Source organism: Taudactylus pleione, unplaced genomic scaffold, assembly GCF_031769625.1.
Source record: "Taudactylus pleione unplaced genomic scaffold, aTauple2 ptg000120l, whole genome shotgun sequence".
Classification (NCBI taxonomy): Eukaryota; Metazoa; Chordata; class Amphibia; order Anura; family Myobatrachidae; genus Taudactylus; species Taudactylus pleione.
In genome coordinates, this window is record NW_028284522.1 from 12,868,517 (window position 1) to 12,894,801 (window position 26,285).

The 26,285-nt window shown below is 45.9% G+C and overlaps 1 protein-coding gene across 1 annotated transcript in view; it reads left to right on the forward strand.

The window, feature by feature from the left end:
• The window catches only part of LOC148524230 (putative serine protease K12H4.7), a 72,895-nt gene extending 51,012 nt beyond the window's left edge, over positions 1 to 21,883 (forward strand). Inside the window, exons 8-9 of the mRNA XM_088472068.1 lie at positions 17,494 to 17,702; positions 21,532 to 21,883. Of these exons, the coding sequence (XP_088328194.1) occupies positions 17,494 to 17,702; positions 21,532 to 21,641 (319 nt within the window). The 3' untranslated portion in view covers positions 21,642 to 21,883. The remainder of the gene's footprint in view (positions 1 to 17,493; positions 17,703 to 21,531) is intronic.
• The last annotated feature ends 4,402 nt before the right edge of the window (positions 21,884 to 26,285 follow it).

Below are 26,285 nucleotides of genomic sequence, written 5' to 3' on the forward strand. Positions count from 1 at the left end.
GCTTTGGTGATTGAGGACGAAGGTCCTCCGGTGTCCAAATCTAAATATGCCTTATTTAAGGATATTAAGGGTGACGCCAGTGTTTCCTCTTTCGGGTCAGTTGGTGGACCATTTAGAGGAGGCGTGGAAACAGCCTGGCAAACTATACCAGCCACAGAGGGTTTGGCGGTGGCTTATCCGTTTGCGGATAATTATTTTTCTAAGTGGGAATCCCCTCCACAGGTGGATTCTCATGTGACACGCCTAGTCCGTAGTGCCACATTACCTATGCCGTCCATGTCTTCCCTTAAGGATGCTACGGACCGCAAGGTGGAGATCTGCCTAAAGTCCGTTTATTCCCTTGCGGGGGGGGCAGCTAGGCCGGCTATGGCCATTTGCTGGGTTGCCAGAGCTATGGAGCGCTGGGCTGACACTTTGGAGACGTCCTTCGATTCCGACTGTTCGGCTGAACAGACAGAGTTGATCGGCAATCTCCGGCATTCGGCCACTTATATCAACGAAGCGGCCTTGGATATCAGTACCCTGGCGTCTCGCATTTCTTCGGCAGCTGTAGCTGCTCGTCGCACCTTATGGTTGCGATCTTGGAAGGCGGACGCTGATTCCAAAAAGGGCTTGGAAGAGTTGCCTTTTAACGGAGAAGTTCTATTTGGTCCGGACCTGGACAAAATTGTAGCCACAGTGGCGGCAGCCAAATCGGCATGTCTCCCGTCTGCTGCAGTTCCTTCAGGTTCAGGTACGTCGTCCTTTCGGCCTTATAGGGCCCAGGGTAGGCCTAAAGCACAATCCTTTCCCCCGACAGGCTGGCCCCAAAAAATCGACCAAGCCCCGGAAGCAGGCCTGGAGTACCAGGCGTCCGGCCCCTAAGCCAGATGACAAGCCTGCGGCCTGACTGTCCGGGCCTCCCTTTGGGGGATCCCAAAGTGGGAGGCCGCCTGCTGCAGTTCGCCCGGTGTTGGTCAGTCACCACGACAGACACTTGGGTTCTCAAGGTGGTTTCTCACGGGTACGCCCTCTCCTTCCGGCAGAGACCCCCGTCTCGATTATTCACCACGGGTCTGCCATCAGACCGGAACAAAGCCTTGGCACTGCGGAAGATTTTGCACACTATGGAACAGGCACTAGAACTCCAGCCTGGAGCATTCTCCCATAGGGGCCAGGGTTTCTATTCCAATCTCTTTTTGGTGCAGAAATCCAGTGGGTCGTATCGTCTGATACTCAACCTCAAAGCTCTCAACAAGTCTTTGCGGGTGCCGAAGTTTTGGATGGAGACCCTGCGGTCCATCATTCTGGCGCTGGAACCTGGGGACTACATGGTGTCGTTGGACATACAGGACACTTACCTGCATGTCCCTATTCTTTTACGCCATCAACAGTTCCTCAGGTTTGCAATCCGCAGCGACCACTTTCAGTTCCAGGCGTTTCCTTTTGGCCTGGCGACAGCACCACGTGTTTTCACCAAGGTGATGGCGGTCATGGCGGCTTCCCTGCGGCTGCAGGGAGTCCGCATGTTACCGTACTTGGACGACCTTCTCTTGGTGGCAGGATCTCCAGAGCTCCTTCTACGCCACTTGGACCTGACCATTGCGGTACTGCAACGGCACGGCTGGTTAATAAACTGGCAGAAGTCCACCCTGATCCCGTCTCAGCGGATTCTGCACCTCGGAGCCTTATTGGACTCCGGACACCAAAGGATCTTTGTGACGGGGGAAAAGATCTCTGCCTTGCAGTTGAGGGTGCGCAGTTGTCTGCAGAGCCGCCGGGTGTCTCTGCATTCGGCGATGAGGTTACTGGGCTCCATGGTGTCGGTATTTGACATGGTGGAATATGCCCAGTTTCACTCCAGACCTCTGCAGCACCTGATCCTGTCCAAAAGGAATGGGCTGCCTCAGTCTCTAAAATCCCAGACGATGGTGCTCACTCCGGAGGTTCGCCTGTCCTTAGCCTGGTGGTTGCAGACGACCCATCTCAACAAGGGTCGTCCGTTCTGGGTGGCGAATTGGGTCCTGTTGACAACGGACGCCAGTCTTCGGGGCTGGGGAGCAGTCTCGGGTCCACACTTGTTCCAGGGCAGGTGGACTCAGGCAGAAGCAGAGTTTCCAATAAACATTTTGGAGCTCCGCGCGGTGTTCCATGCTCTCCAGCAGGCACATCGGGTTCTCCAAGGTCAACCAGTGCAGGTCCAGTCGGACAACGCTACCACCATGGCCTACATAAATCGGTAGGGAGGAACCCGAAGTCGAGCGGCTCTCGTAGAGGTGTCCCGAATCCTGGTATGGGCGGAGCGCAATCCTCCCGGCTATATCAGCAGTATTCATCCCGGGAGTGCTGAACTGGGAGGCGGACTCTCAGTCGCCAGGACGTTCATCCGGGGGAATGGTCCCTGCACCCAGACTTTTTCAACTGCTGGTGGACAGGTGGGGTCTTCCAGAGATCGACCTCATGGCGTCCCGGCACAAAATTCAAACAGGATGGAGGGACGCTTCTATTGATGGCTCCCGCATGGCCCAGACGGCACTGGTTCTCAGACCTTCAGGGTCTGTCCGTGGACAGTCCTCTGCCGTTGCCGCTACTACCGGACCTTCTGTCACAGGGTCCCTGTCTTCACCCGGACCTGACTCGGCTGTCTTTGACGGCGTGGCTGTTGAGACGGACATGTTAAGGTCCAGGGGTTTTTCCAGCTCTGTAGTGCGAACCATGCTCAGAGCTCGGAAACAGTCTTCCGCGAGAATATATCATCGTGTGTGGCATAAGTTTTTCCAGTAGTGTCGGCCGAGAGGTTATGCACCTAGGGAATTTCGTCTGTCTAGAGTACTAGCCTTCCTACAAGCGGGACTGGACCATGGGCTTCGCCTTGCTTCTTTGAAGGTGCAGGTGTCTGCCCTGTCTGTCTGGTTCCATCGTAGGATTGCTACAATCCATGATGTGCGCACCTTTTAAGGTGTTCTACGAATTCAGCTGCCTTTTGTTCCACCTGTGGCGCCTTGGGATTTGGCTGTGGTCCTGAGAGCTCTCCAGGGACCGCCGTTTGAACCACTGGGCTCAGTGGATCTTAAATGGCTAACAGCTAAGACTGTTTGTTTTCCTTCTGGCTATTGTTTCGGCCAGACGTGTTTCTGATTTAGGGGCTCTCTTGTAGACCCCCTTTCTTGATTTTTCATGGGAACAGGGCAGTGCTGCGCACTCGTCCTGAGTTTCTTCCCAAAGTTGTTTCCCAGTTTCATATTAACGAAGAAATCTTTGTGCCGGCTTTTAACTCACCTGGTCTTTCAGTGGGTGAGGCCACTTTGGATGTGCGGGCCTTAAGGACTTATGTTGACCGCACTTCTTCATTTCGGAAGTGGGACTCCTTGTTTGTCCTCTATGGCTTCCGTAAAAAGAGTTGGCCTGCTTCCAAACAAACTTTGGAAGCTTGGATCCGTATGGCCATTTCAGAAGCTTATCTTCATGAAGGCCTGCCTGTTCCATCCTCCTGTGAGGGCACATTCCACTAGGTCTGTGGGTCCTTCGTGGCAGCTCGACGTGGTGCCTCTGCAGTCCAGATCTGCAAGGCTGCCACGTGGTCCTCTGTCCATACCTTTTGTGAGGTATTACGCGTTTGACACCTTTGCCTCTCAGGATGCTTCCTTCGGGTGGCGGATTCTCCTTTCAGCACAGGAGCGTCCCCACCCTTGAAGGATACTGCTTTGGGACATCCCCAAGGTATCCTGAGGATACCCTATGGACCCTGAAGTAGAAAATATGAGATATGGAAAGAACTTACCCTTGTTATCTCTATTTCTACGAAGTCCATAGGGTTCCACAGGACTCCCGCCCTGTCGCACCTGTGCTGCAGATGGGCTTTGCTCTGGTCACCAGTTTTTCTGTCTCCCTCAGGTGAGAATGTGATTCTTGTGTGTGTCCAGATCTTTTCTCTCTTCTTTCTCCTCCTCCGGCCTATGGCTTGGTACGTAACTGAGATGCCTTGGCTCGGGGGCGGGGTATAGGAGGGGGACCCTAGTGCATCCTGGGAGGCTGAAAACTTAACTCTATGGTGCCCGATGCCTGACGTCATCACCTATACCCCAAGGTATCCTGTGGAACCCTATGGACTTCGTAGAAATAGACATAACAAGGGTAAGTTCTTACCATATCTCATATTTTATCCTTGCAAAAGTATTGATACCCCTTGTGTTTTTTTTTTTTAGCTTTTTTGTTACAGTACAACCTGTAATTTATTTATTTTTTAAAATCACCGCTTCTAAACAGGTTCGACCTCACAATTTAGTCACTAATATTTAGTGTAAACAATGCAAGGCTTTGCATTTAATATAAGTGTCGCTTTAAACTGAGGCAAAACCCCCAAGTCTGAACACAAATGCTATTTTAGAGTATTTGTAAACAGAATCAGTGTAAAAATACGGTCATCACAAACAGATGACCATATTCTCAAATAAGTTTTACCCCCCCAATCAAAATAATCTCTGCAGATCCCCTGCATAATCTTTCTGTAACATCTTATGTCTAATAACACTTACACTTGTACTATCAAGTATACATTTCAGTAACTTACTCACTAACCATACAAAATGTAAAAAAAAAATATATATATATATATAATTTTTTTTTTTTTTTTTTTTCTGAAAATTGGCATATGCCAATATGGTTAAAGGTGACCAATGTTTCAATGCTGTATTAAGCATTTTTTTTTTCAGGAAAATGCTTAATACAGCATTGAAATGTTGATCACTTTAACCGATTTGAGCTGTCATTTGTATGCTTGGAGTGCCACACCGTATGGAATCGGACACTGTGATGTAGTGGGCGCAACCAGCTAAGTATCAATATACACGGAGTGCCGGATTTATGTGGAATATATAATGTGTCATGGAAACAGATCTGTGATTGTAAGTTAGTCCTGGTACATTTTAGAATGTACCTGTTCCCTATATACAGTCGTCTTTGATAGGAAGACTATCAAGTCAGTAGAGATCCATGATACACTTAAGGTGTTGAGGAATTAAGTACTGTTTTGCCTCTGTAATTTTAGCTAGTTCCATGTACTGGACTGCATATAGAAATTATATAACCCATATTTTGAAGTTGGGGAATCAGGCCAACGAGAAGGGGATATGGTCATTGTACACTGCGTGTCTCCCCTGGGGCTTGCCTACTGCTTCTGGTCTCCCCCATCCTTTTCCCTAAGGACAGATGCCTTTTTTTATACTGTACACACTAGAGACTGAAGTGAACAGGACATAGATTTGCCCCAATCAAGCCAGGCTGTATCGCAATTAGGACATCAGGACAGAACCCTAAAATCTGAACTGTCCTGTATAAACTTGGACAGTTGGGAGGTATGCTAACCCCGCAGTTCTATTACAATATTGTTAGTGCAGATAAGTGCCTTTTTTATTTGTTAAGGTGTTATTTTTTTATTTTTTTTTAAGTCAACTTGAATTTGGTTTAGTGACCATTTTAACATTGCTGAATGATTTTTCCTCATTCTGTCTGATACTGTAGGTGCTGATTAGCCTCTGGTAACCTCCTATAAGCAGTGTAGTAGATTGTACTGTGAGAACATAGCACAGTGTAATCTGGAAATGTACAGTTATCCACTTAAAAGTAAATTGTTGCAAGGAGTACAGGAAGCTAAATGTTAGTGCTTTCCCATGAGCAGAGCGGTTACCCTATGAGGTTCTGCATAGCAAGGTTGCATATGGGATTATATTTATCAAAGATGCTTATAGAAAGTTTGTAATACCTAGATCTGCTGTTCTGTCTTCTAAAGTAAGATGAATACTGTCGTTTCAGCACTTCAGGGACATGCAAAGCATGTCCACCTTCAAAATATATTGAAAATGCCAGCAAACATTCTGTGCCACTCTATTTTAGCAATCTATGACAATAAGGACGAATTTTCTAATCTATAGCTGTGATTGAGAATCCATTATTCCCACAATATATTGATGGCAGCTGAGTGATGGTCATGCGAACCTGGCCAGGATCGACAGGGCTTAAATCCATCTCTGGACACTTGCATGCATGAATCAGATAGCCGGTTTGCCCATTGGAAAAATAAAACCACTTTTATGAATTTTCATGGATATCTACCTTGTTTTATTAGTTTGCTGTGAATTAAATGGTGGTTTAAAGATATCTTGCTGTTTTGAGCATCAAAAATCGTTGCAGTTTTGAAGCACTGAGTAGGGCTCCACTTCGATGCATGGTAAATGCAGCCCTCTATATGGGGTGTGGTATAAAGATCGACCATGTCAGTTGATAAATAGACACCAGATCATCGAGAGTTAAAAGATCAACCGGGTCAAATTGTTGGGGCGGGGCTTGGCTCTGGTCAGACCAGGAAGCTGGTTGCATGAGCCCCTGCTAAACATCTGTGTTTTCTGTTCCCCTGGTGGTATTGGGCTGAAACTTGAACCACAGGTGCATTACGTATCACTGCAGCTCCGGTGGTAGTTTTGTCTCCCTGCGTGCCTGCTAATTATAGTTACCGGTTCCGACGCTGAAGGCTGAGGTCCAGGCAGTGTCTCTTTGCACTGTGCCCGACTCTCCTGTGCTGTCTGATCCGTGGCGGTCCTCACTGTCTGGTGTTTGTGTGGTCTGAAGATCGTGGATGCTCTGGCTCCCTTACTGATGTACCAAGCTGTCAGTCTGTCCTGCGGCCATTTTAGGTGAGGAGGCTGTTTACAGTCCCTGCCCTGCTTCACTAAGGCTGCAGGATCCTGGGTACATGTGGAGGGGCAGTTTCTCTGCAGGATTGCCCACACTGTAATCCTTGGTCGTATAATTCTTGTTTGGGCCCCACCCCAGCCTCCATTACACAGCAGAAATCAGCAAGGACTGGGTATAGGAGCTATCATCACACCTGTACAAAACAAACATGGAGGCCTCTACAACAGATCCTGCAATCTATCAATGCCTCTGCTCAGAGACTTATCAGCAAAGTTGGAAATTTACAAATGAATATTCTTGCTTCCTGCTGTATCCCTTGGCAACCCCAGGGGGAAGAGACTGGGATGTCTGAATCTCCATATATATTTTTTTTTTTTTTCTTCCTGCAGTTCACACTTCATTTGGGGAAAATCTGTTCATGTAATTCTCCTTCCATATGTCTGTGGTTCTCTCTGCATTGGCCAAGTTCAGATGTTTAGCCCTGTGGGGTCTACCGTGGTTCCAGGACCTGCTGCTGTTACATTTTATGTACTTCCCTGTCGGTTTTTGGGCATGCTGGACCAGGATTGCTCATTATAGTGCTTTTTCACAGGGGACCGAAGCTTGGCCGGACTGATCTGCATCAATCTACTATATATTTTGCCTTACCAGTTGTTATATGCAAGTTGTTAGTAAGATATGACCTGCCAGAGTATATTTGAAGATTCATCTGTAATTGCCTAGTACTTTAGTGTGTGTGTGTGTGTGTGTGTGTGTGTAATATGAAGAAAAAAAAAAAAAAAGAGATATATATATATATATATATATATATATATATATAATATATATATATAATATATATATCTATCGTATAAGCCGACCCGAATATAAGCCGAGGTACCTACTTTTACCCCAAAAAACTGGGAAAACTTGTTGACCCCAGTAGTAATTCCCCCTGGTTTTCCCCCAGTAGTATTCCCTCCTTTCAGTGCCCCCTGTAGTAATCCTCCCCTGGTAGTGCTCCCTGTAGTAATCCCCCAGTGGTAATCCCCCATTTTAGTGCCCCCTGTAGTAATTTCCCCCCTGGTAGTGCCTCCTGTAGTAATCCCCCCCCCCCCCCCCTGGTAGTTCCCCCAGTGGTAATCCCCCATTTTAGTGCCCCCTGCAGTAATCCCCCCCCCCCCCCGTAGTAGTCCCCACCCCCCAGTAGAGAGAGACGTGACAAGAATAAAAAAAAAATCACTTACCTGTAACTCCCGCTCCTGGTCCCGCCGCTGTCCGCTCCTCCGGCCGCTTTGCATGGGAGAGACGTCGTCATGACGACGTGTCTCCCATCACCTACTGCGGGAGCCGGAAGATGGCTCCTGCAGTGGGAGCAGCAGCAGCCGCTGAGAGTCTGACAGACGGCGGCTGTGTGTTTGGCAGTGTGTAGCACTGACCGAACTCCGTCCGGTCAGCGCTACACTTGACTCGAGTATAAGCCGAGGGGGTACTTTTTCAGCACATTTTTTGTGCTGAAAAACTCGGCTTATACTCGAGTATATACGGTGTATATATAAATATATATTCTCTCTACATCAGGGTCCATAGGGTATCCACAGGATACTTTGGGGTATAGGTGATGAAGTCAGGCATCGGGCACCATAGAGGTAACTTTTCAGCCTCCCAGGATGCATCAGGGTCCCACTCCTATATCCCGCCCCTGAGCCAAGGCATCTCAGTTTCATTGGTGCCCGGCTCTGAGTCGGAGCACCTGTTTAGAGGGGGCTAAGAATGGCCCCTGTAGTTTCTTTAAAGGCAGCTGTGGCTGCACATCGGAGTACAACATGGACAGTCACTGCTGACGACAATACGGTCTCCCCTACACCCCGCCGGGACCAGAACTTCGGTACTGATCCGGGGATGCTGGAAAGTGTCTGGGGTCACAGCTAGCGGTGACCCCAGATGCTTCGGACCATGGCCGGATCTAAGGGGAGCAGGTAAGCAGCGGGGGTCCTGCGGTGGGTTCCTGCTAAGAACATGGTCCAGAGTCCCCAGACAGGGGGTTTCCTGGGGACTGGCTGCAGCGTGGAGCCAGGTACTAACCTGCGCTTCCACTATCCCCCTGGGACAGCGGGCCGCAGCTGAGCGGCAAGCGCTGCGGCGTCCCAGGGGTTAATTGCATGCCAGGGGAGCGCGCCTTCCCTGTATACAGCCGGCGCCTCCCCCGCTGCACACAGCCCTCTGCGCTGCCGATTGGTCCTGTGGCAGCGCTCCTCCCCCAGGCCGGCCTCCCCTCTGCTCCTCGGTGGCCATCTTTGCATGGTGAACGCTGCTGGAAGCTGCTGATCGGTGGCATCGCGGTCTGGGTCCCCCGGCATACCTTTCCTCCGTTTGGCTAAAGGTCAGTGTATGCAGCGCTGTGTCCTACCAGACTGTCTGTGTAGTTGAGAAACAGCGCTGATGGTGCAGGGATTAATTTCTTCTGCATTGTACAGTCAGGTGCATAAATATTGGAACATTGACAGAATTTTCATGTTTTGGCCTCTATTCACCACCACAATGGTTTTGAAATGAAACAAACAAGATGTGCTTTAACTGCAGACTTTCAGATTTAATTTGAGGGTAGTAACATCCAAATCGGGTGAACGGTGTAGGAATTACAACGGTTTCTATATGTGCCTTCCACTTTTTAAGGGGCCAAAAGTAATGGGACTAACAACTCAAAAGCTATTTCATGGACAGGTGTGGGCTATTCCCTCATTATTTCATTATCAATTAAGCAGGTAATAGGTCTGGAGTTGATTCTAGGTGTGACATTTGCATTTGGAATCAGTTGCTGTCGACTCTCAATATGAGATCCAAAGAGCTGTCACTATCAGTGAAGCAAGCCATCATTAGGCTGAAAACTCAAAACAAACCCATCAGAGAGATATCAAAAACATTACGTGTGGCCAAATCAACTGTTTGGAACATTCTTAAAAAGAAAGAATGCACCGGAGAGCTCAGCAACACCAAAAGACCCAGAAGTCCACGGAAAACAACTGTGGTGGATGACAGAAGAATTATTTCCCTGGTGAAGAAAAACCCCTTCACAACAGTTGGCCAAATCAAGAATACTCTCCAGGAGGTAGGTGTATATGTGTCAAGTCAACAATCAAGAGAAGACTTCACAAGAGTGAATATAGAGGGTTCACCACAAGATGTAAACCATTGGTGAGCCTCAAAAACAGGAAGACCAGATTAGAGTTTGCCAAACAACATCTAAAAAAGCCATTACAGTTCTGGAACAACATCCTATGGAGAGATCAGACAAAAGATCAACTTGTACCAGAGTGATGGGAAGAGAAGAGTATGGAGAAGGAAAGGAACTGCTCATGATCCAGAACATACCACCTCATCAGTGAAGCATGGTGGTGGTAGTGTCATGGCGTGGGCATGTATGCTGCCAATGGAACTGGTTCCCTTGTATTTATTGATGTGACTGCTGACAAAAGCAGCAGAATGAATTCTGTAGTGTTTCGGGCAATATTATATGCTCATATTCAGTCAAATGCTTCAGAACTCATTGGACGGCGCTTCACAGTGCAGATGGACAATGACCTGAAGCAAACTGCAAAAGCAACCAAAGAGTTTTTTAAGGCTAAAAAGTGGAATGTTATGCAATGGCCAAGTCAATCCCCTGACCTGAATCCGATTGACCATGCATTTCACTTGATGAAGACAAAACTGAAGGGAAAATGCCCCAAGAACAAGCAGGAACTGAAGACATTTGCAGTAGAGGCCTGGCAGAGCATCACCAGGGATGAAACCCAGCGTCTGGTGATGTCTATGCATTCCAGACTTCAGGCTGTAATTGCCTGCAAAAGATTTGCAACAAAGTATTAAAGTGAAAGTTAGATTTAGGATTGTTTAGTTTGTCCCATTACTTTTGGCCCCTTAAAAAGTGGGAGGCACATATAGAAACCGTTGTAATTCCTACACTGTTCACCTGATTTGGATGTAATTACCCTCAAATTAAATCTGAAAGTCTGCAGTTAAAGCACATCTTGTTTGTTTCATTTCAAAGCCATTGTGGTGGTGAACAGAGGCCAATATATGAAAATTCTGTCAATGCCCCAATATTTATGCACCTGACTGTATGTGACTTCTGCTAGTGCTGCTGCCTGTACTTTCACTTTCTACTGTCAGCCATTTTACTGTCCCTGCTCTTACTCTGCTAAAGCCCTTGCGGTGCGGTGATTTCAGGGTGTTTCTCCCACTATACTAACTAATATCAGTGAGAGGGGTCACATACTTTCCATCATGTCGGAGAGTGAATTTCCTCTCCAGCTTATGTGTACTAAGTGCATTGTACCAATAGCTGAGGGGGAGGGTAACGCGGAGGGGTTATGTCGGCAGTGTTAATTGGCACAGCCAATTACTGTCACAGCTCCGGTACAGGAACCTCCCCTGGGCTTGTTTCGCTAAGGCGCTTACAACCCTAGTGGGCCAGTTAGCTACGCCACCTGCGTTTTCCCAGATGGGATTGTCCCAGCAGTCAATGGTGTCGTCACCCATGCAGGGTTTCCCGAGACAACTGATGGTTCCCCACAGCCTCCCTATTTCCCCTCCCCAGGTTTCACAGGAGCCTGCGTGGGTTAATTCTCTGACGTCTTCAGTACAGCATTTGTCGGATGTTTTACAAGGGGAGTCTGTGTTGTGGCCTGTGGCGTTTGTCTGCTCCTTATGAGGATGACGACGTGACGTCTGATGGGGAGATTCTGGATCTATCTGACCAGGAACCTCTCCGTACTAAAGAGTCGGACGCTTCGAATAAGGCCAGGAATATATACCTTAGACTGGCAGTCCGCACGGCTTTAGTTATTGAGGAGGATGATCCTCCGGTGTCCAAATCCAAATATGCCTTTTTCAAGGATATTAAGGTTGACTCCACAGTGTTTCCTCTTTCTGGTCAGATAGTATACCATTTGGAGGAGGCGTGGAAACATCCCGGAAAACGGTATCAGCCTCAGAGGCGCTTAGCTGTGGCTTATCCGTTTGCTGACAATTATTTTTCTAAGTGGGAATCTTCTCCGCAGGTGGATTCCCATGTGACACGCCTAGTCAAAGTGCCACTTTGCCCATGCCTTCCATGTCCTCCTTGAAAGATGCTACGGACCGAAAGGTGGACATCTGCCTAAAGTCCATTTATTCCCTTGTGGGGGGGGGACGTCCAGACTGGCTATGGCCGTGTGTTGGGTAGCCAGAGCTATGGAGCGCTGGGCTGATAGTTTGGAGGCATCTTTGGACTCTGACTGTTCGGCAGAACAGGCCGAGTTGGTGGGCAATCTCCGGGACTCGGCCACTTACATCAATGAAGCGGCCTTGGATATCAGTATCCTCACCTCTAGGATTTCTTCTGCAGCTGTTGCTCATCGCACCTTATGGTTGCGATCTTGGAAAGTGGACGCTGATTCCAAAAAGGGCTTAGAAGGTTTGCCTTTTAATGGAGAAGTCCTATTTGGTCTGGATCTGGACAAAATTGTGGCTACGCTGGCAGCAGCCAAATCTGCATGTCTCCCGTCTGCTACGGTCCCTTCAAGTTCTGGTATGTCGTCCTTTCGGCCTTACAGGGCCCAGGGTAGGCCTAAAGCACAGTCTTTTCCCCGACAGGCTGGGCCCAAGAAATCGGCCAAGCCCAGGAAACGGACCTGGAGTACCAGACGTCTGGCCCCTAAGTCAGATGACAAGCCTGACTGTCTGGGCCTCCCTTTGGGGGAATCCCAAAGTGGGAGGCCGCCTGCTTCAGTTCGCCCAGTGTTGGTCGTTAACTACAACAGACACCTGGGTTCACGAGGTGGTTTCTCACGGGTATGCCCTCTCCTTTCGACACAAACCTCCATCCCGTTTCTTCACCACAGGCCTTCCACTAGACCGGAACAAAGCCTTGGAACTGCGGAAGGTTTTGCACACTATGCTCCAGGCTGTTCCATTCTCCCAGAGGGGCCAGGGTTTCTATTCCAATCTGTTTTTGGTGCAGAAACCCAGTGGGTCTTACCGTCCAATACTCAACCTCAAGGTCCTCAAGTCCTTGAGGGTGCCTCGGTTTCGGATGGAGACCCTTCGGTCCATTATTCTGGTGCTGGAACCTGGGGATTACATGGTGTCATTGGACATTCAGGACGCTTACCTGCATGTCCCTATTCTTTTGCACCATCAGCAATACCTCCGGTTTGCAATCCGCAACGAACCTTTCCAGTTCCAGGCGCTGCCTTTTGGACTGGCGACAGCTCACGAGTGTTCACCAAGGTCATGGCGGCTCACCTGTGGAAGCAGGGAGTTTGCATGTTACCGTATCTGGACGACCTTCTGTTGTTGGCAGGGTCTCCAGAGCTCCTTCTACGCCATCTGGACCTGACTATTGCAGCGCTGCAGCATCACGGCTGGTTGATAAACTGGCAAAAGTCCACCCTGACCCCGTCTCAGAGGATCCTGCACCTGGGGGCCTTGTTGGACTCCAGGCAGCAGCGGATCTTTGTGACTGAGGAAAAGATCTCTGCTTTGCAGTAGAGTGCGCAGTTGTCTGCAGTGTCGCTGAGTGTCTGTGCACTCAGCAATGCGGTTGCTGGACTACATGGTGTCAGTTTTCGACATGGTGGAATATGCCCAGTTTCACTCCAGACCTCTGCAGCAATTGATCCTGTCCAAATGGAATGGACTGCCTCGGAGTCTGAAGTCCCAGACGATGGTGCTCACTCTGGGGGTTCGCCTGTCTCTAGCCTGGTGGTTGCAGACGACCCACCTCAACAAGGGTCACCCATTTTTGGTGGCGAACTGGGTCCTGTTAACAACGGACGCCAGTCTCCGGGGCTTTGGAGCGGTCACGGGTCCACACTTGTTCCAGGGCAGGTGGCTTCCAATAAACATCTTGGAACTCCGCGCGGTGTTCAATGCTCTCCAGCAGGCACATCAGGTTCTCCAAGGTCACCCCGTGCAGGTCCAGTCGGACAATGCCACCACCATGGCCTACATAAATCGACAAGGAGGAACCCGAAGTTGGACGGCACTCGCAGAAGTGTCCCGCATCCTGGTCTGGGCGGAGCGCCATCTCCCAGCTCTATCAGCAGTGTTCATCCCAGGAGTCCTCAACTGGGAAGCAGATTTTCTCAGCCAGCAGGATGTACATCTGGGAGAATGGTCTTTGCACCAGGACGTCTTTCAACTTCTGGTGGACAGGTGGGGTCTTCCAGAGAGACCTTATGGCGTCCCGGCACAACAATAAGTTGCCAGTGTACGGGTATCGAACAAGAGACGAAAAGGCTTCTCTGGTGGATGCTCTGTCCGTCCAGTGGACATTCCAGTTTACCTACCTCTTTCCTCCGTTTTCCCTTCTTCCGCGGGTAATCCGGAAATTCAAACAGGAAGGAGGTACGCTCCTGTTGATAGCTCCCGAGTGGCCCATCGGCACTGGTTCTCGGAACTCCAGAGTCTGTCAGTGGACGTTCCTCTGCGGTTACCATTGCGGCCGGATCTGCTATCGCAGGGTCCTTGTGTTCACCCGGACCTGACTCTGCTGTCTTTTAACGGCGTGGCTGTTGAGACTGCCATGTTAAGGTCCAGGGGGTGTTCCAGCTCTGTGGTGCAAACCATGCTAAGAGCTCGGAAGCCGTCCTCTGCAAGAATATACAATCGTGGGTGGCATACGTTCTTCCAGTGGTGTCGACCTAGAGGTTATGCCCCTCGGGAGTTCCACCTCTCTAGAGTGTTGGCTTTCCTACAGGCTGGCCTAGACCATGGGCTTCGCCTTGCTTCTCTGAAGGTGCAGGTGTCTGCCCTGTCAGTCTGGTTCCATCGTAGAATTGCTGCGCTCCCTGATGTGCGCACCTTTTATGCAAGTTGTTCTTCGCATTCAGCCACCTTTTGTTCCACCGGTGGCTCCTTGGGATTTGGCTGTGGTCCTGAGAGCTCTCCAGGGACCGCCGTTTGAACTACTGGGCTCAGTGGACCTTAAATGGCTTACAGCTAAAACAATATTCCTTCTGGCGATTGCTTTTGGCCAGACGTGTTTCTGATTTAGGGGCTCTCTCCTGTAGACCCCCCTTTTCTGATTTTTCATAGGAACAGGGCGGTGCTGCACACTCGTCCTGGATTCCTTCCTAAAGTGGTTTCAAGTTTCCACATCAACAAGGACATCGTTGTGCCGGCTTTTAATTAACCTGATCTTTCAGTGGGTGAGGCCACTTTGGATGTTGTGCGGGCCTTAAGGATTTATGTTGACCGCACTTCTTCTTTTAGGAAGTCGGATGCCTTGTTTGTCCTCTATGGCTTCCATAAAAGAGGTTGGCCTGCTTCAAAGCAAACTTTGGCAGGTTGGATTCGTATGGCAATTTCAGAAGCTTATCTTCGTGAAGGACTTCTGGTTCCATCCTCTGCGAGGGCTCATTCCACTAGGTCTGTGGGTCCTTTGTGGGCAGCTTGACGTGGTGCCTCTGCAGTCCAGATCTGCAAGGCTGCCACGTGGTCCTCTGTTCATAACTTTGTGAGGTATTACGCTTTTGACACCTTTGCCTCTCAGGATTCTTCCTTCGGGTGGCGGATTCTCCTTTCAGCACAGGAGCGTCCCCACCCTTGAAGGATACTGCTTTGGGACATCCCCAAGGTATCCTGAGGATACCCTATGGACCCTAATGTAGAAAATTTGAGATATGGTAAGAATTTACCTTTTATCTCTTTCTACAAAGTCCATAGGGTCCCACAGGACTCCTGCCCTGTCGCACCTGTGCTGCAGATGGGCTTTACTCTGGTCACCGGTTTTTCCGTCTCTCTGGTGAGAATGTGTGTGTGTGTGTGTGTGTGTGTGTGTCCAGATCTTTCTTCTCGCTCTTCCTTCTCCTCCTCCGGCCTATGGCTTGGTACGTAACTGAGATGCCTTGGCTCGGGGGCGGGGTATAGGAGGGGGACCCTGATGCATCCTGGGAGGCTGAAAAGTTAACTCTATGGTGCCCGATGCCTGACTTCATCACCTATACCCCAAGGTATCCTGTGCAACCCTATGGACTTCGTAGAAATAGAGATAACAAAGGTAAGTTCATAGTATGTATGTATGTTTGTATGTATATATAAATCACACACATATTATATACACACGTGTGTGTGTGTATGTATGTGTGTGTGTGTATGTATGTATATATATATATATATACATACATACATACATACATACATACATACATACACACACACGTGTGTATATAATATGTGTGTGATATATATATATATATATATGAGTGTGTGTGTATATATATATATATATATATTCCAAAAGGTAAAAGGGGCACTCACCAGAGCATTTCCAATAGAAAAAACAATTAATTATTTATTTCATATCAGTCCGGTCGACGTTTCGGTCATTCCTGACCTTTATCAAGACCAACAGCATAATAGCAACGGTACAGCTAACAGCATATGTCACCAAACAGGAAATGCTCTGGTGAGTGCCCCTTTTACCTTTTGGATTGTAATATTCTGGACCAAAGAATTTTATTGTTTTTGATTCAGGGGGAGCACCCCATAAAGTTGACAATCATGTAGATGTGAGTGCAGACTCTTTGGAATGATGTGAGTGCAGACTCTTTGGAATAAATATATATATATATATATTTATTCCAATCACATTTGTATGTCATTTAATATAACTTGTAATTATTTCATTTTATTTGGTTATATGTTATGAGACACCTGCTATATCTAGATATTCTGTTTTTTTATATATATTTTGCTGTGGCTATTTCTAAGCTTCTGTCTATTTTATGGGATTACCCTGCTTTCCTAGTAAAGGTAGTTCCTCTGTCAAAGCACCTTAGATATACATAATCTGTTTGTTTTTAGCCTATTATATTTCAGTATTTCTGTATATATTTCTAGTCATTTTACAGAAATGCGGGAAAGTAGTTTATGGGAGGAGCCGGCTGCCTGCTTCTTCCTGGATATGGCCATTTTTGTATTTTTGCCCCAGTCAGTTATCCAAATATCTATCCTTTCAATTGGGGGGAGGGAGGGGGGTAATGTTAGTAGGTTAGTTTAGTTAGGGGGGAGAGAATTGCGGGATCCAGGTATACCTGACTCGGGGATAGGCTATACAGGGGGTGGGGTTATAGGATAGGTTTGCTTTGGGTGTATCTTGTATTTGTTTAGCTATTAACTTAGTGGTTAGTCTTATGGTGGGACTATATATATATATATATATAAATATATATATATATATATATATATATATAGACCATACTTTACTTTGTCTGTATGTCACAAAATTTACTATTCATACTTACTTGCTGCACTTTCTTTTATTACTATTTTTTTAATTGGGTGTATTTTCAAGTCTTTAAAAAGTACTTGATAAAAAAAACAGGGTCAAACTGTTGACACAAAAAAAAGGTTGATATGTAATTTTTTTTTTTTATCCTCACCCAAAACCTAACCCGCCCCTAGTGCCTAACCCAAACTGTTCCCTTCTGCAGCTTAACCCCAACACTCTGCCAAGTGCCTAACCCTAAACCTAGCTCTCACTCTAAAAATCAAAACAATGTGGTGATCTTGTCTGTCGACCTATTGCATGTCGACCATGTGGTGTTAACCTATTGACAATCTGTCGAGATAATGTAGATCATCCATCCGGATACCCCCTCTGTGACATACAAAGCTATTAGTATAGGCACTGGGGCACCCTAGTACAACCAACCCAAAATTTAACGGAGAATAGATTATTCGCATTTTAAGCTCTGTATCAGTCTCCACAATGGATCATTTTTATTTCACCATGAAATGCACAGAAATGTTTCCATGGGGTGTGTATAAAGCATTTTAATGTGTTTTCTTTCCCATCAGTTATCACGTCCAGCAATGTACAGATATCTACGGTCCAGACTTTAATTTAACAATGGTTACTGGAGCAGTTCAGCAAACAAATGAAAATTATGGAGGTCTTAAAGTCCAAGCCAGCCGAATCATTTTTCCAAATGGCTTGATCGATCCATGGCATGCTCTGGGCATTAACACAAACCTTAGCAGTGACCTTTTGGCCTTTCCAATGGAAGGTATAGTAATTGCAGTGTTTTTTGTTTTTATATAGATAGATCTCAATCATTTAAGCTGTAATAAAAGCAATGAAAGATGAACAGAAAATGTACACACAGGTCTTGATTCTGAGTCCCATGTAAGTTTGAATGCGGCTGTATGTAGTGAGATTTAGCACACTGCACATGTGTCTTAGCGACCATACCCATCTATGTATAAATATGCCTTTTTCTTTTTATCTCTGGGTGAGTCTGAGTCGGACGCATCTCAGCCTTTTTCTCAGTCCATAAAATGGGTGTTTCTGAGAGTCGCGCTTATGCCATGGGGACGCCTACTTCAGCATCATCTTTCACCTACCATGGGGAAGGTGTACGGGATGATAACTGACTGCTGTGCTAATCTACAGGAAAAGTGGAGCGTGTGATCTGCGTGCATTGGCATTATGGTTGCAATCCATTTACATTCAAAAGTGGGTGCATTTGGTACTGTGTGTGACTCGGAATCAGGCCTTTAGTGTACAATACTTGTGTAGGTACCTCGTTGCCTCACTGGTTGGATTAGAATGGACTGGGGTTAGTTGCAACAAGATAGTTTTATTAGCGTTTTCTGGAATTATTCTAAGTGTTTCTGTATTAATGTCTGGTCCATACTGTACTTTTATTTTAATCTTTAGAAAGCGATTATATACAATATTAGCAGCAAGTAAGAAATGGAGGGGGAAAACGTGATAGATCCAGGCTAGGACCCTCAGTGGCCTTTCACTGGGCCCAGAGCTCTTTGTGTCAGAACCCCCTGTGCTGAGCGTTCAATCACAGCTGGAGAGAATTACACAAGAGACAACCACCAGGTCTGTGTTCTGTATTCTCTGACTATATGTTGTGAGGCACAGTTTTATAAGCCTAGTGATTTCATAGTGTAACACAGAGGGTCCCAAACTTTTTTGAATCACGGCGTCCTAGTGCATCAGCATTGTTTTCATGGCACCCCTAAGCCAAAAGTTTGTTGTTGAGAAATTCAGAAAAAAATGTAGTGAAGTAGAACAGTGATGTAAATTGTGCTAACATGTCATCCTTCGGTTTGGTTATATAGTGGTGGACAGGTTTGTGCTTCCTTTTTGTGCACATATTTACATTATATTGACCATAAATTTGATTTGGTGCTGGATCACCAACCTGAGGCACCCGTGCAAGTGTCCTGAGGCACCCCAGGGTGCCGCAGCGCACAGTTTGTTTATACACGTTACACCAGTGGTTCCCACTCATTAATTCTAGACAGCTCATTATTGAGCGCTTAATCATACAGTCATACCTTGTTATTTCTTATCTATGGTCTAAGGCAGGGGTTCCCAACCACTATCCTCAAGGCACACTAATACCCCTTTTACACCGGAGCTAAAACCCGGGTTATTGCAGGGTTAATCGGGCCGCTCCCTGGTGTAAAAGGGGAGAGGGTTGGATCGCCGGGCCGAGTGACCCGGCAATCCAACCCTGGTAAATAGCAGGGTTTAACACTGGCTACGCCCGTGAAACCCTGCTGTGAGAACAGCGCACTCTGGGTCACGATGACCTGGAGTGCGCTGCAAGCCGGCAGATTGGTTCGGCTTCAGTGGCGCTTGGAGATGACGTCATCTCCAAGCATCCACTTTCACACTGGGAAAGCCAGGTCTATGCAGACCCGACTGCGGTGTGAGCGGCGCTGACTCATGAATATCCTGAGTCGGCGCCGGCAAAATTCCGGGTCTGCTCCGGATAGGAACTTTGTTCCAACTCCGGGTCAGACCTGGAATTTTGGTGGAAAAGGGGTTATAAAAGTCCAGGTTCTAGGGATAGCCATACTTGAGCACAAGTGACTTAATTAGTACCTCAGTTATTTTGATTTAACAATCTATGAACAATCATGAATGTAGCTAAAACCAGGACTGTTGGCGTGCCTTGAGGTCCAAGGTTGGGATTCACTGGCCTAAGGAGTAAAGGAACATTCTAAGGAGTATAGCATCCTTAATTGGCAAAATACAATTATCTCTGGTACGTTCCAATCTATTCCAGTGTTGACAATGGAAACCTGGCATCTGCCAGAGATAGTCTTGTACCTAAGGGTGCCCTTTTGTGTACAGTGTAGTCAGTAGGTTTCAGAAAGCATTTGGAACATAATTCAAAGAAATGAGTTTATTAAAAGATAAATGCCATGAATATGCTTTAGGGATAAGTTGTACTGTGTGCTCCTCCTCTCAAAATACAACTGTACGGTGCTAGGTACTAGTACATATGTATCCTCCTACACCTAGCATCTATACACCATACGGCACGGGTCACCGCTTTGAGGTGTAGCATACAGTATTCATCTTATTGGCATCACAGATACTGCAAAACACCACTTGCAGTGTACTAGAGATGCTGGGCTGCGACTTTAACTGCACAAGAATTGGTTTTAATACTAATACAAACAAAAAATGTACAAACCCTATGGTGCTGCAGAGGTTAATAAAAAGTCACCACCGTCTATCTATAATAGCACATAACAAAACACATCAACCTCACCTGCGCTCAGGATTGTTCCAACAAGTCAACAATAAGTCCATCAAAGGAATTGTCTCACGTCCTCCGGTTATGGCAATTCTCCAGTATATAAAATAAATGGGAAACACAATATAGTGTAATAACGTCACTGTATGATGTAGCCACTCGGGGATGTGAATGAAGGGAATATGGTGGTCTATGACTATCTTCTCCCAGCTTTATATGGTCCCAACACCCGTAAGAATGACCCAGATGTGCATGAGGATAAATCTTGTGTGGAGTTTCTTACATGTATACTTGCTTGTATTGGCAATGTATGGGCACATAAAGGAATCTTTAGCTTCAGAAACCTCGACCTGTGGTCCTTAACGGAATGTGGGGACTTTCAAGTCGTGATAGGACAAGGTAAAAGAAAAGACAGTCATCCAATACCATGAAAAACAGCTATTTATTATAAATAACATAAAAAAAAAAAGTAGCAGTAGACACATATCAGGTAGTAATATTATGCAGATTCCTATTGCCCTGCAGAAGATGGATCCGGGTCAATAAGGGCAATTGGATAGCATATAGAATGGATGGGATACTGCATACAATAGGTGAAGCAACAAGTGGGAATTTAGCGTGAGAAAAAGCTGCGGCCGCTCGTATCTGATTATTCCTTACACAGATTCACACTCCGTCACACACACATACAAATGCCACACATCAAATTGATCAGTGCAAGCCAGCAATGTAGTTTTATTACGTCCAGTTTAATTTATGCGACTAAAAGGCAAATTTTCAGCGAGAGGCACGCGGCCTAGAAGCCTGGGACTTGGTGTGTCTGAGGGGCTATTTGACGCTACTTGAGCAACAGTGTATGAGAATGAGGATACATCTGTAAGAGTTACTATCACTGCAATATATACTGCTATACATTAACTTGCTTGTGGATGAGGCTTTAAAGAAATAAGGACTGAAAACTCATACTCAGTTGCCGGTATACTGTAAGTCTGCATACATGAAAGCTTTCTGAAACAGAGAAAATCTGTGAACCTGACACTCAGGCTAGTAATTACCAACTCCCATAGATGGCTTTATCCACATTCCTATAGCAAAATGACTGTGACCATATTTCTCCTTTTTAAGTGCACTTTCTATTTATAACTAGCTAAATTTCCATCAGTGTTATGGGACAAATATATAATCTAATCTGTTTTACAGTGATTTATCTGGATTCGAGTAAATCTGCTGCTTTCAGATGAACATTGGTTTAACACCTAAAATGGCTACTGTGTGTGTGTGCGCGCGCATGTATGGCATACTTACTTATTTTATCTCTTTATTACAGATGCCGCTCACTGTGCAGATATGTATCCAGCCCGCCCTGAGGAGCCTCCGGTGTTACCTTGCGTAAGAAGGCAGATATTTGAGCAACTTACAAAATGGTTGCAATTATAAACAAGCTAAAAACCCATGTTTTCTGGCTGGCGAACTTAAAGCTTTTGCTATGATGCAAGTGAAATCTGATTGTCAATTAAATGTGTGCTAGATGATGAGACTGCAATCTGTGGGGTTTACAGAATATCCCATTACGAAACCAGTCAGAATGTGACTGTATTGTGCTTCTCTTGGTTTATACTAGCTGAAATTGTATTTGATTAGGACATGAATAAATTGATATAGTCTTTTTTGCAAGAAGACCTGTGTTTTCTTCTGTGGTGTGGGTTTTTTTTTTTTTTTTTCTTTCACTGTCCCTAAAATGTCTGCATATTTTCATTGTTATGTGACACAATTACATGCCCCAATAACGTGAGGTGTGATTACACTTTAGCCACCTTACAAGTAAAACCCTGCATTGCCATGTGTGTGGTACCCAGCTAATGCAAGGTATCACTTTACCGCCATCTGGCAGCTCTGATAGCCTTTCTGTTCAGTGGGAGGGGTACTGGATGAACATACTGTACATTTGGTATTTGAAGGCCCCATAGCAAATGTTTTTGTAAGGACCCCTATGTACCTCCCAATAGTGAAAATGTATATAACACTTTTACAAGGAAGATGGTCTCCTCTCAACTCTAGACCCCATATCAGTTATGCCCATGCCTAGAAGCAGTGGCGTGTCAAGGGCGGTGCTGGCCGCACCCGGGTGTCACCCACCGAGGGGTGACACAAAGATGCTGGCTCCCCCTCAGTGACAGGAGCCAGGTGCTGCACTGTAGCATTAAGTGCAGCACTCTGCTCCTGTCACATTGAGGGAGCGGCACTCTGCACCCCCCACCACCCCAGTGATAACCACGGGCTGGGATTTGGGCCGTGATGCAACGCCCCCTGTCTGCAAGACCACACCCCAGTTTGATTCCTGCATCTGAGCGTAAGCTACTCAAGAGTGGTCCCCTGACTCAGTAAGAATGGATACTAACGTGTATTCCAAGTTTGCAAAACATGTAGTTTTAAGGACACCTGGACATACTATTATAGCCAGTCTATTCTATTCCTTTTTCCTAAACAACACTGCAGCATTTATTAATTTTTGGAATGAGACTTCCCTCATTGTTTGCAGCCATCAGGGTAACTGCCCCAATGTGCACAACAACTTCCCTTGTAACCCAGATAACCTACATAGATCCAGGCCCTGTATTCCAATATAACAGGGCGTCTAGGGGGCATATACAATTGAGTGCAGAATTTTGCCTACAGACAATTTACGTGGACCTTGCGGGCAATTTTGGATTGCCGCAGGTATGCTCTGTCCCGATACCCATGGTATCCAAATAAAAAAAAATTGCCCACGGGCAAAATCATGCAGGGGAGGGAAAAAGAGATGCGGCATGGAACTTAGGAGGAGGGAGCTTATGGGAGATGTAGTTCCTGGCTGTGCTAGGGGAGGGGGTGCAGGGTTAGAAGTAGTACCAGTTCTGTGCCCAGCCGATCTTTGGAAGTTGTCTGCGACAGACGCGGAGGACAGCGTTGCTGAAGGTAAGGACTAATTAAGCTAATTGGAAACTTCAAATTCATTTAGATGTCCAAAGGGTTCCAGTGCAAGTGTTGACAATTTTTCCATAAAATATGGATTGGACCTGCTCAAAAAAAATAAAAATAAAAATAGTGCACCCTATTGAATATCAAAAATTCCGCAGGTGCAAGTTTTTTGTTAAACTCTTACCTAATTGAATATTGGAGCATTGTTTGGACACTACATATATATATATATATATATATATATATATATAAAATTTATATATAAACACTTTGTATGGTTAGTGAGTAAGTTACTGAAATGTATACTTGATAGTACAAGTGTAAGTGTTATTAACCATAAGATGTTACAGAAAGCTTATGCAGGGATCTGCAGAGACTATTTTGGTTGGGTGGTAAAACTTATTTAAGAATGTGGTCATCCGTTTGTGATGACCGTAATTTTACACTGATTCTGTTTACAAATACTTTAAAATGGCATTTGTGTTCAGACTTAGGGGGTTTACCTCAGTTTAAAGCGGCACATATTAAATGCAAAGCCTGGCATTGTTTACACTAAATATTAGTGACTAAATTGTGAGGTGGAACCTGTTTAGAAGCGGTGATTTGCAAAAGCTGTGGCTTTGTAAATAAACCCCTTAGTGTTAAGTTATCTGAATCCATTCTTGCTTGCAAAACTAATTCACTATCAGGTTGCAGAATAAATACTATCATTTTATTGCATAACCTGGCCTTGCAATTATTTTCGTGCAAATCTGTCTGGGGAATCCTTGCCTCTCTGCTACGGTGTGGTACAGGAAAGGACTGCTTCCAGATAGTGCCACAGTGGAAACCTGTAGATCCTTCTCACCCCAAAGTACACAGAGCTATATCTGCCCCATGTTTCACACACACTTCTTACACTGGTGTACCACATGTGCATCATTGTAAAAGGCCTCTGCATCTCCCAGCAGTCTCTCACTACAGTAAAAGTAACTTAATGAGTCTAACCTCTACTGCAGTGATTCCCAACCTCGGTCCTCAAGGCACACTAACAGTCCTGGTTTTAGTGATATCCATGCTTAAGCACAGATGGTTAAATCAAAATAACTGAGGTACTAATAGTCAATTGTGCTCCAGTATGGCTATCCTTAAAACCTGGACTGTTAGTGTGACTTGAGGACCGTGGTTGGGAACCCCTGCTCTACTGTATAGTTAAACACTTATTTGTATTGTACAGATGTGTCCTCATACACCTAGGGTTATTTTTACTACAGTGCAAGTTTTTAGAAGTGGAGATGTTGCCCATAGCAACCAATCCAATTTTAGCTATTAAGTAGAATCTGGGTGCTATGGGCAACATCTCCACTTCTAAAAACCTGCACTTCAGTAAATTTACGCCCTAGTGTCAATACACCATACGGTGCGAGGCGCCCAGTGTGACTGAGCCACTCCAAGAGATGTAGTGTACTTTCCTTTAACGGCAAGGGAAATGGTTCTAAACCTGTACAAAGTCCTAGATGAAGCAACTTGGCATGAGAAAAAACATTGGCCGCTGCATTGTTACATTTCATATACAGACTCATTCACACACAGATGTGCTAAAGTCACACATCAAATTGATCAGTGCAGTCTAACAAAGCTGTTTTGTCCCTTCCAGTTGTTTGTGTATTGGACTTCTGTGTGGGTTTCTGGTTCAACAAATTCTGGATACGAACTTATTTGTTAGATCTAAGAGAATTATTTTATCTTCTGCTTAATCACCAGGTGACAGTGGAGAGGGGGGACATTTTTTTATATTGGAGTTCAGAAGTGTTATGTAAATAAGTACAAATACACTATGATGATGTAACATGCTTACTTTTTAACTTTTTCAGAATTCAAATTAGTGAAATGAAGTCCACCTGTGGGAAATCTAAGTGTCACATGATCTGTCAGTATAAACACCCCTTTTCTGAAAGGGCCCAGAGGCTGTAACACCACTAAGCAAGAGGCATCACACCATGAAGACCAAGGAGCTCTCCAAACAAGTCAGGGACAAAGTCGTTGAGAAGTACAATTCTGGGTTGGGTTATAAAAAATATATATATATATTCAAATCTTTGATCCCCCAGAGCACCATCAAATCAATCATCAAAGGGAAAGAACATGGTACCACAACAAACCTGCGAAGAGAGGGCCACCCACCAAAACTCAGACCGGGCCAGGAGGGCATTAATCAGAGCCAGCACAGAGACCAAAGGTAACCCTGGAGGAGCTGCAGAGTTCCACAGCAGAGACTGGTGTATCTGTGCATGTGACCACAATAAGCCATACACTCCGTAGAGCTGGGCTTTATGGAAGAGTGGCCAGAAAAAAATCCATTACTTAGTGATAAAAATAAGAAGACACGATTTGAGTTTGCCAAAAGGCATGTGGGCAACTCCCCAAATGCATGGAGGAAGGTGGTCTAGTCAGATGAGACTAAAATTTTACTTTTCGGCCACCAAGGAAAATGCTATGTCTGGCGCAAACCCAGCACATACCATCACCCCAAGAACACAATCCCCACAGTGAAACATGGTGTTGGCAGCATCATGCTGTGAGGATGTTTTTCAGCAGCAGGGACTGGGAAACTGATTCGAGTTGAGTGAAAGATGGATGGTGCTAAATACAGGGATATTCTTGGGCAAAACCTGTTTGCCTGTGATTTGAGACTGGGACGGAGGTTCACCTTCCAGCAGGACAATGACCTGAAGCATACAGCTAAAGCAACACTTGAGTGGTTTAAGGGGAAACATTTAAATGTGTTGGAATGGCCTAGTCAACGCCCAGATCTCAATCCAATTGAGAATCTGTGGTCAGACTTGAAGATTGCTGTTCACAAGAGGAAACCATCCAACATGAAGGAGCTGGAGCAGTTTTGCCTTGAGGAATGGGCAAAAATCCTAGGGGCAAGATGTGGCAAGCTCATAGAGACTTATCCCAAGTGACTTGCAGCTGTAATTGCCGCAAAAGGTGGCTCTACAAAGTACTGACTTTAGGGGGGTGAATAGTTATGCACGCTGAAGTTTTCAGTCATGTTGTCCTAAATGTTGTTTGATTCACAATATTAAAAAAACATAACTTCACAATTGTAGGCATGTTCTGTGACTGAAATGATGCACA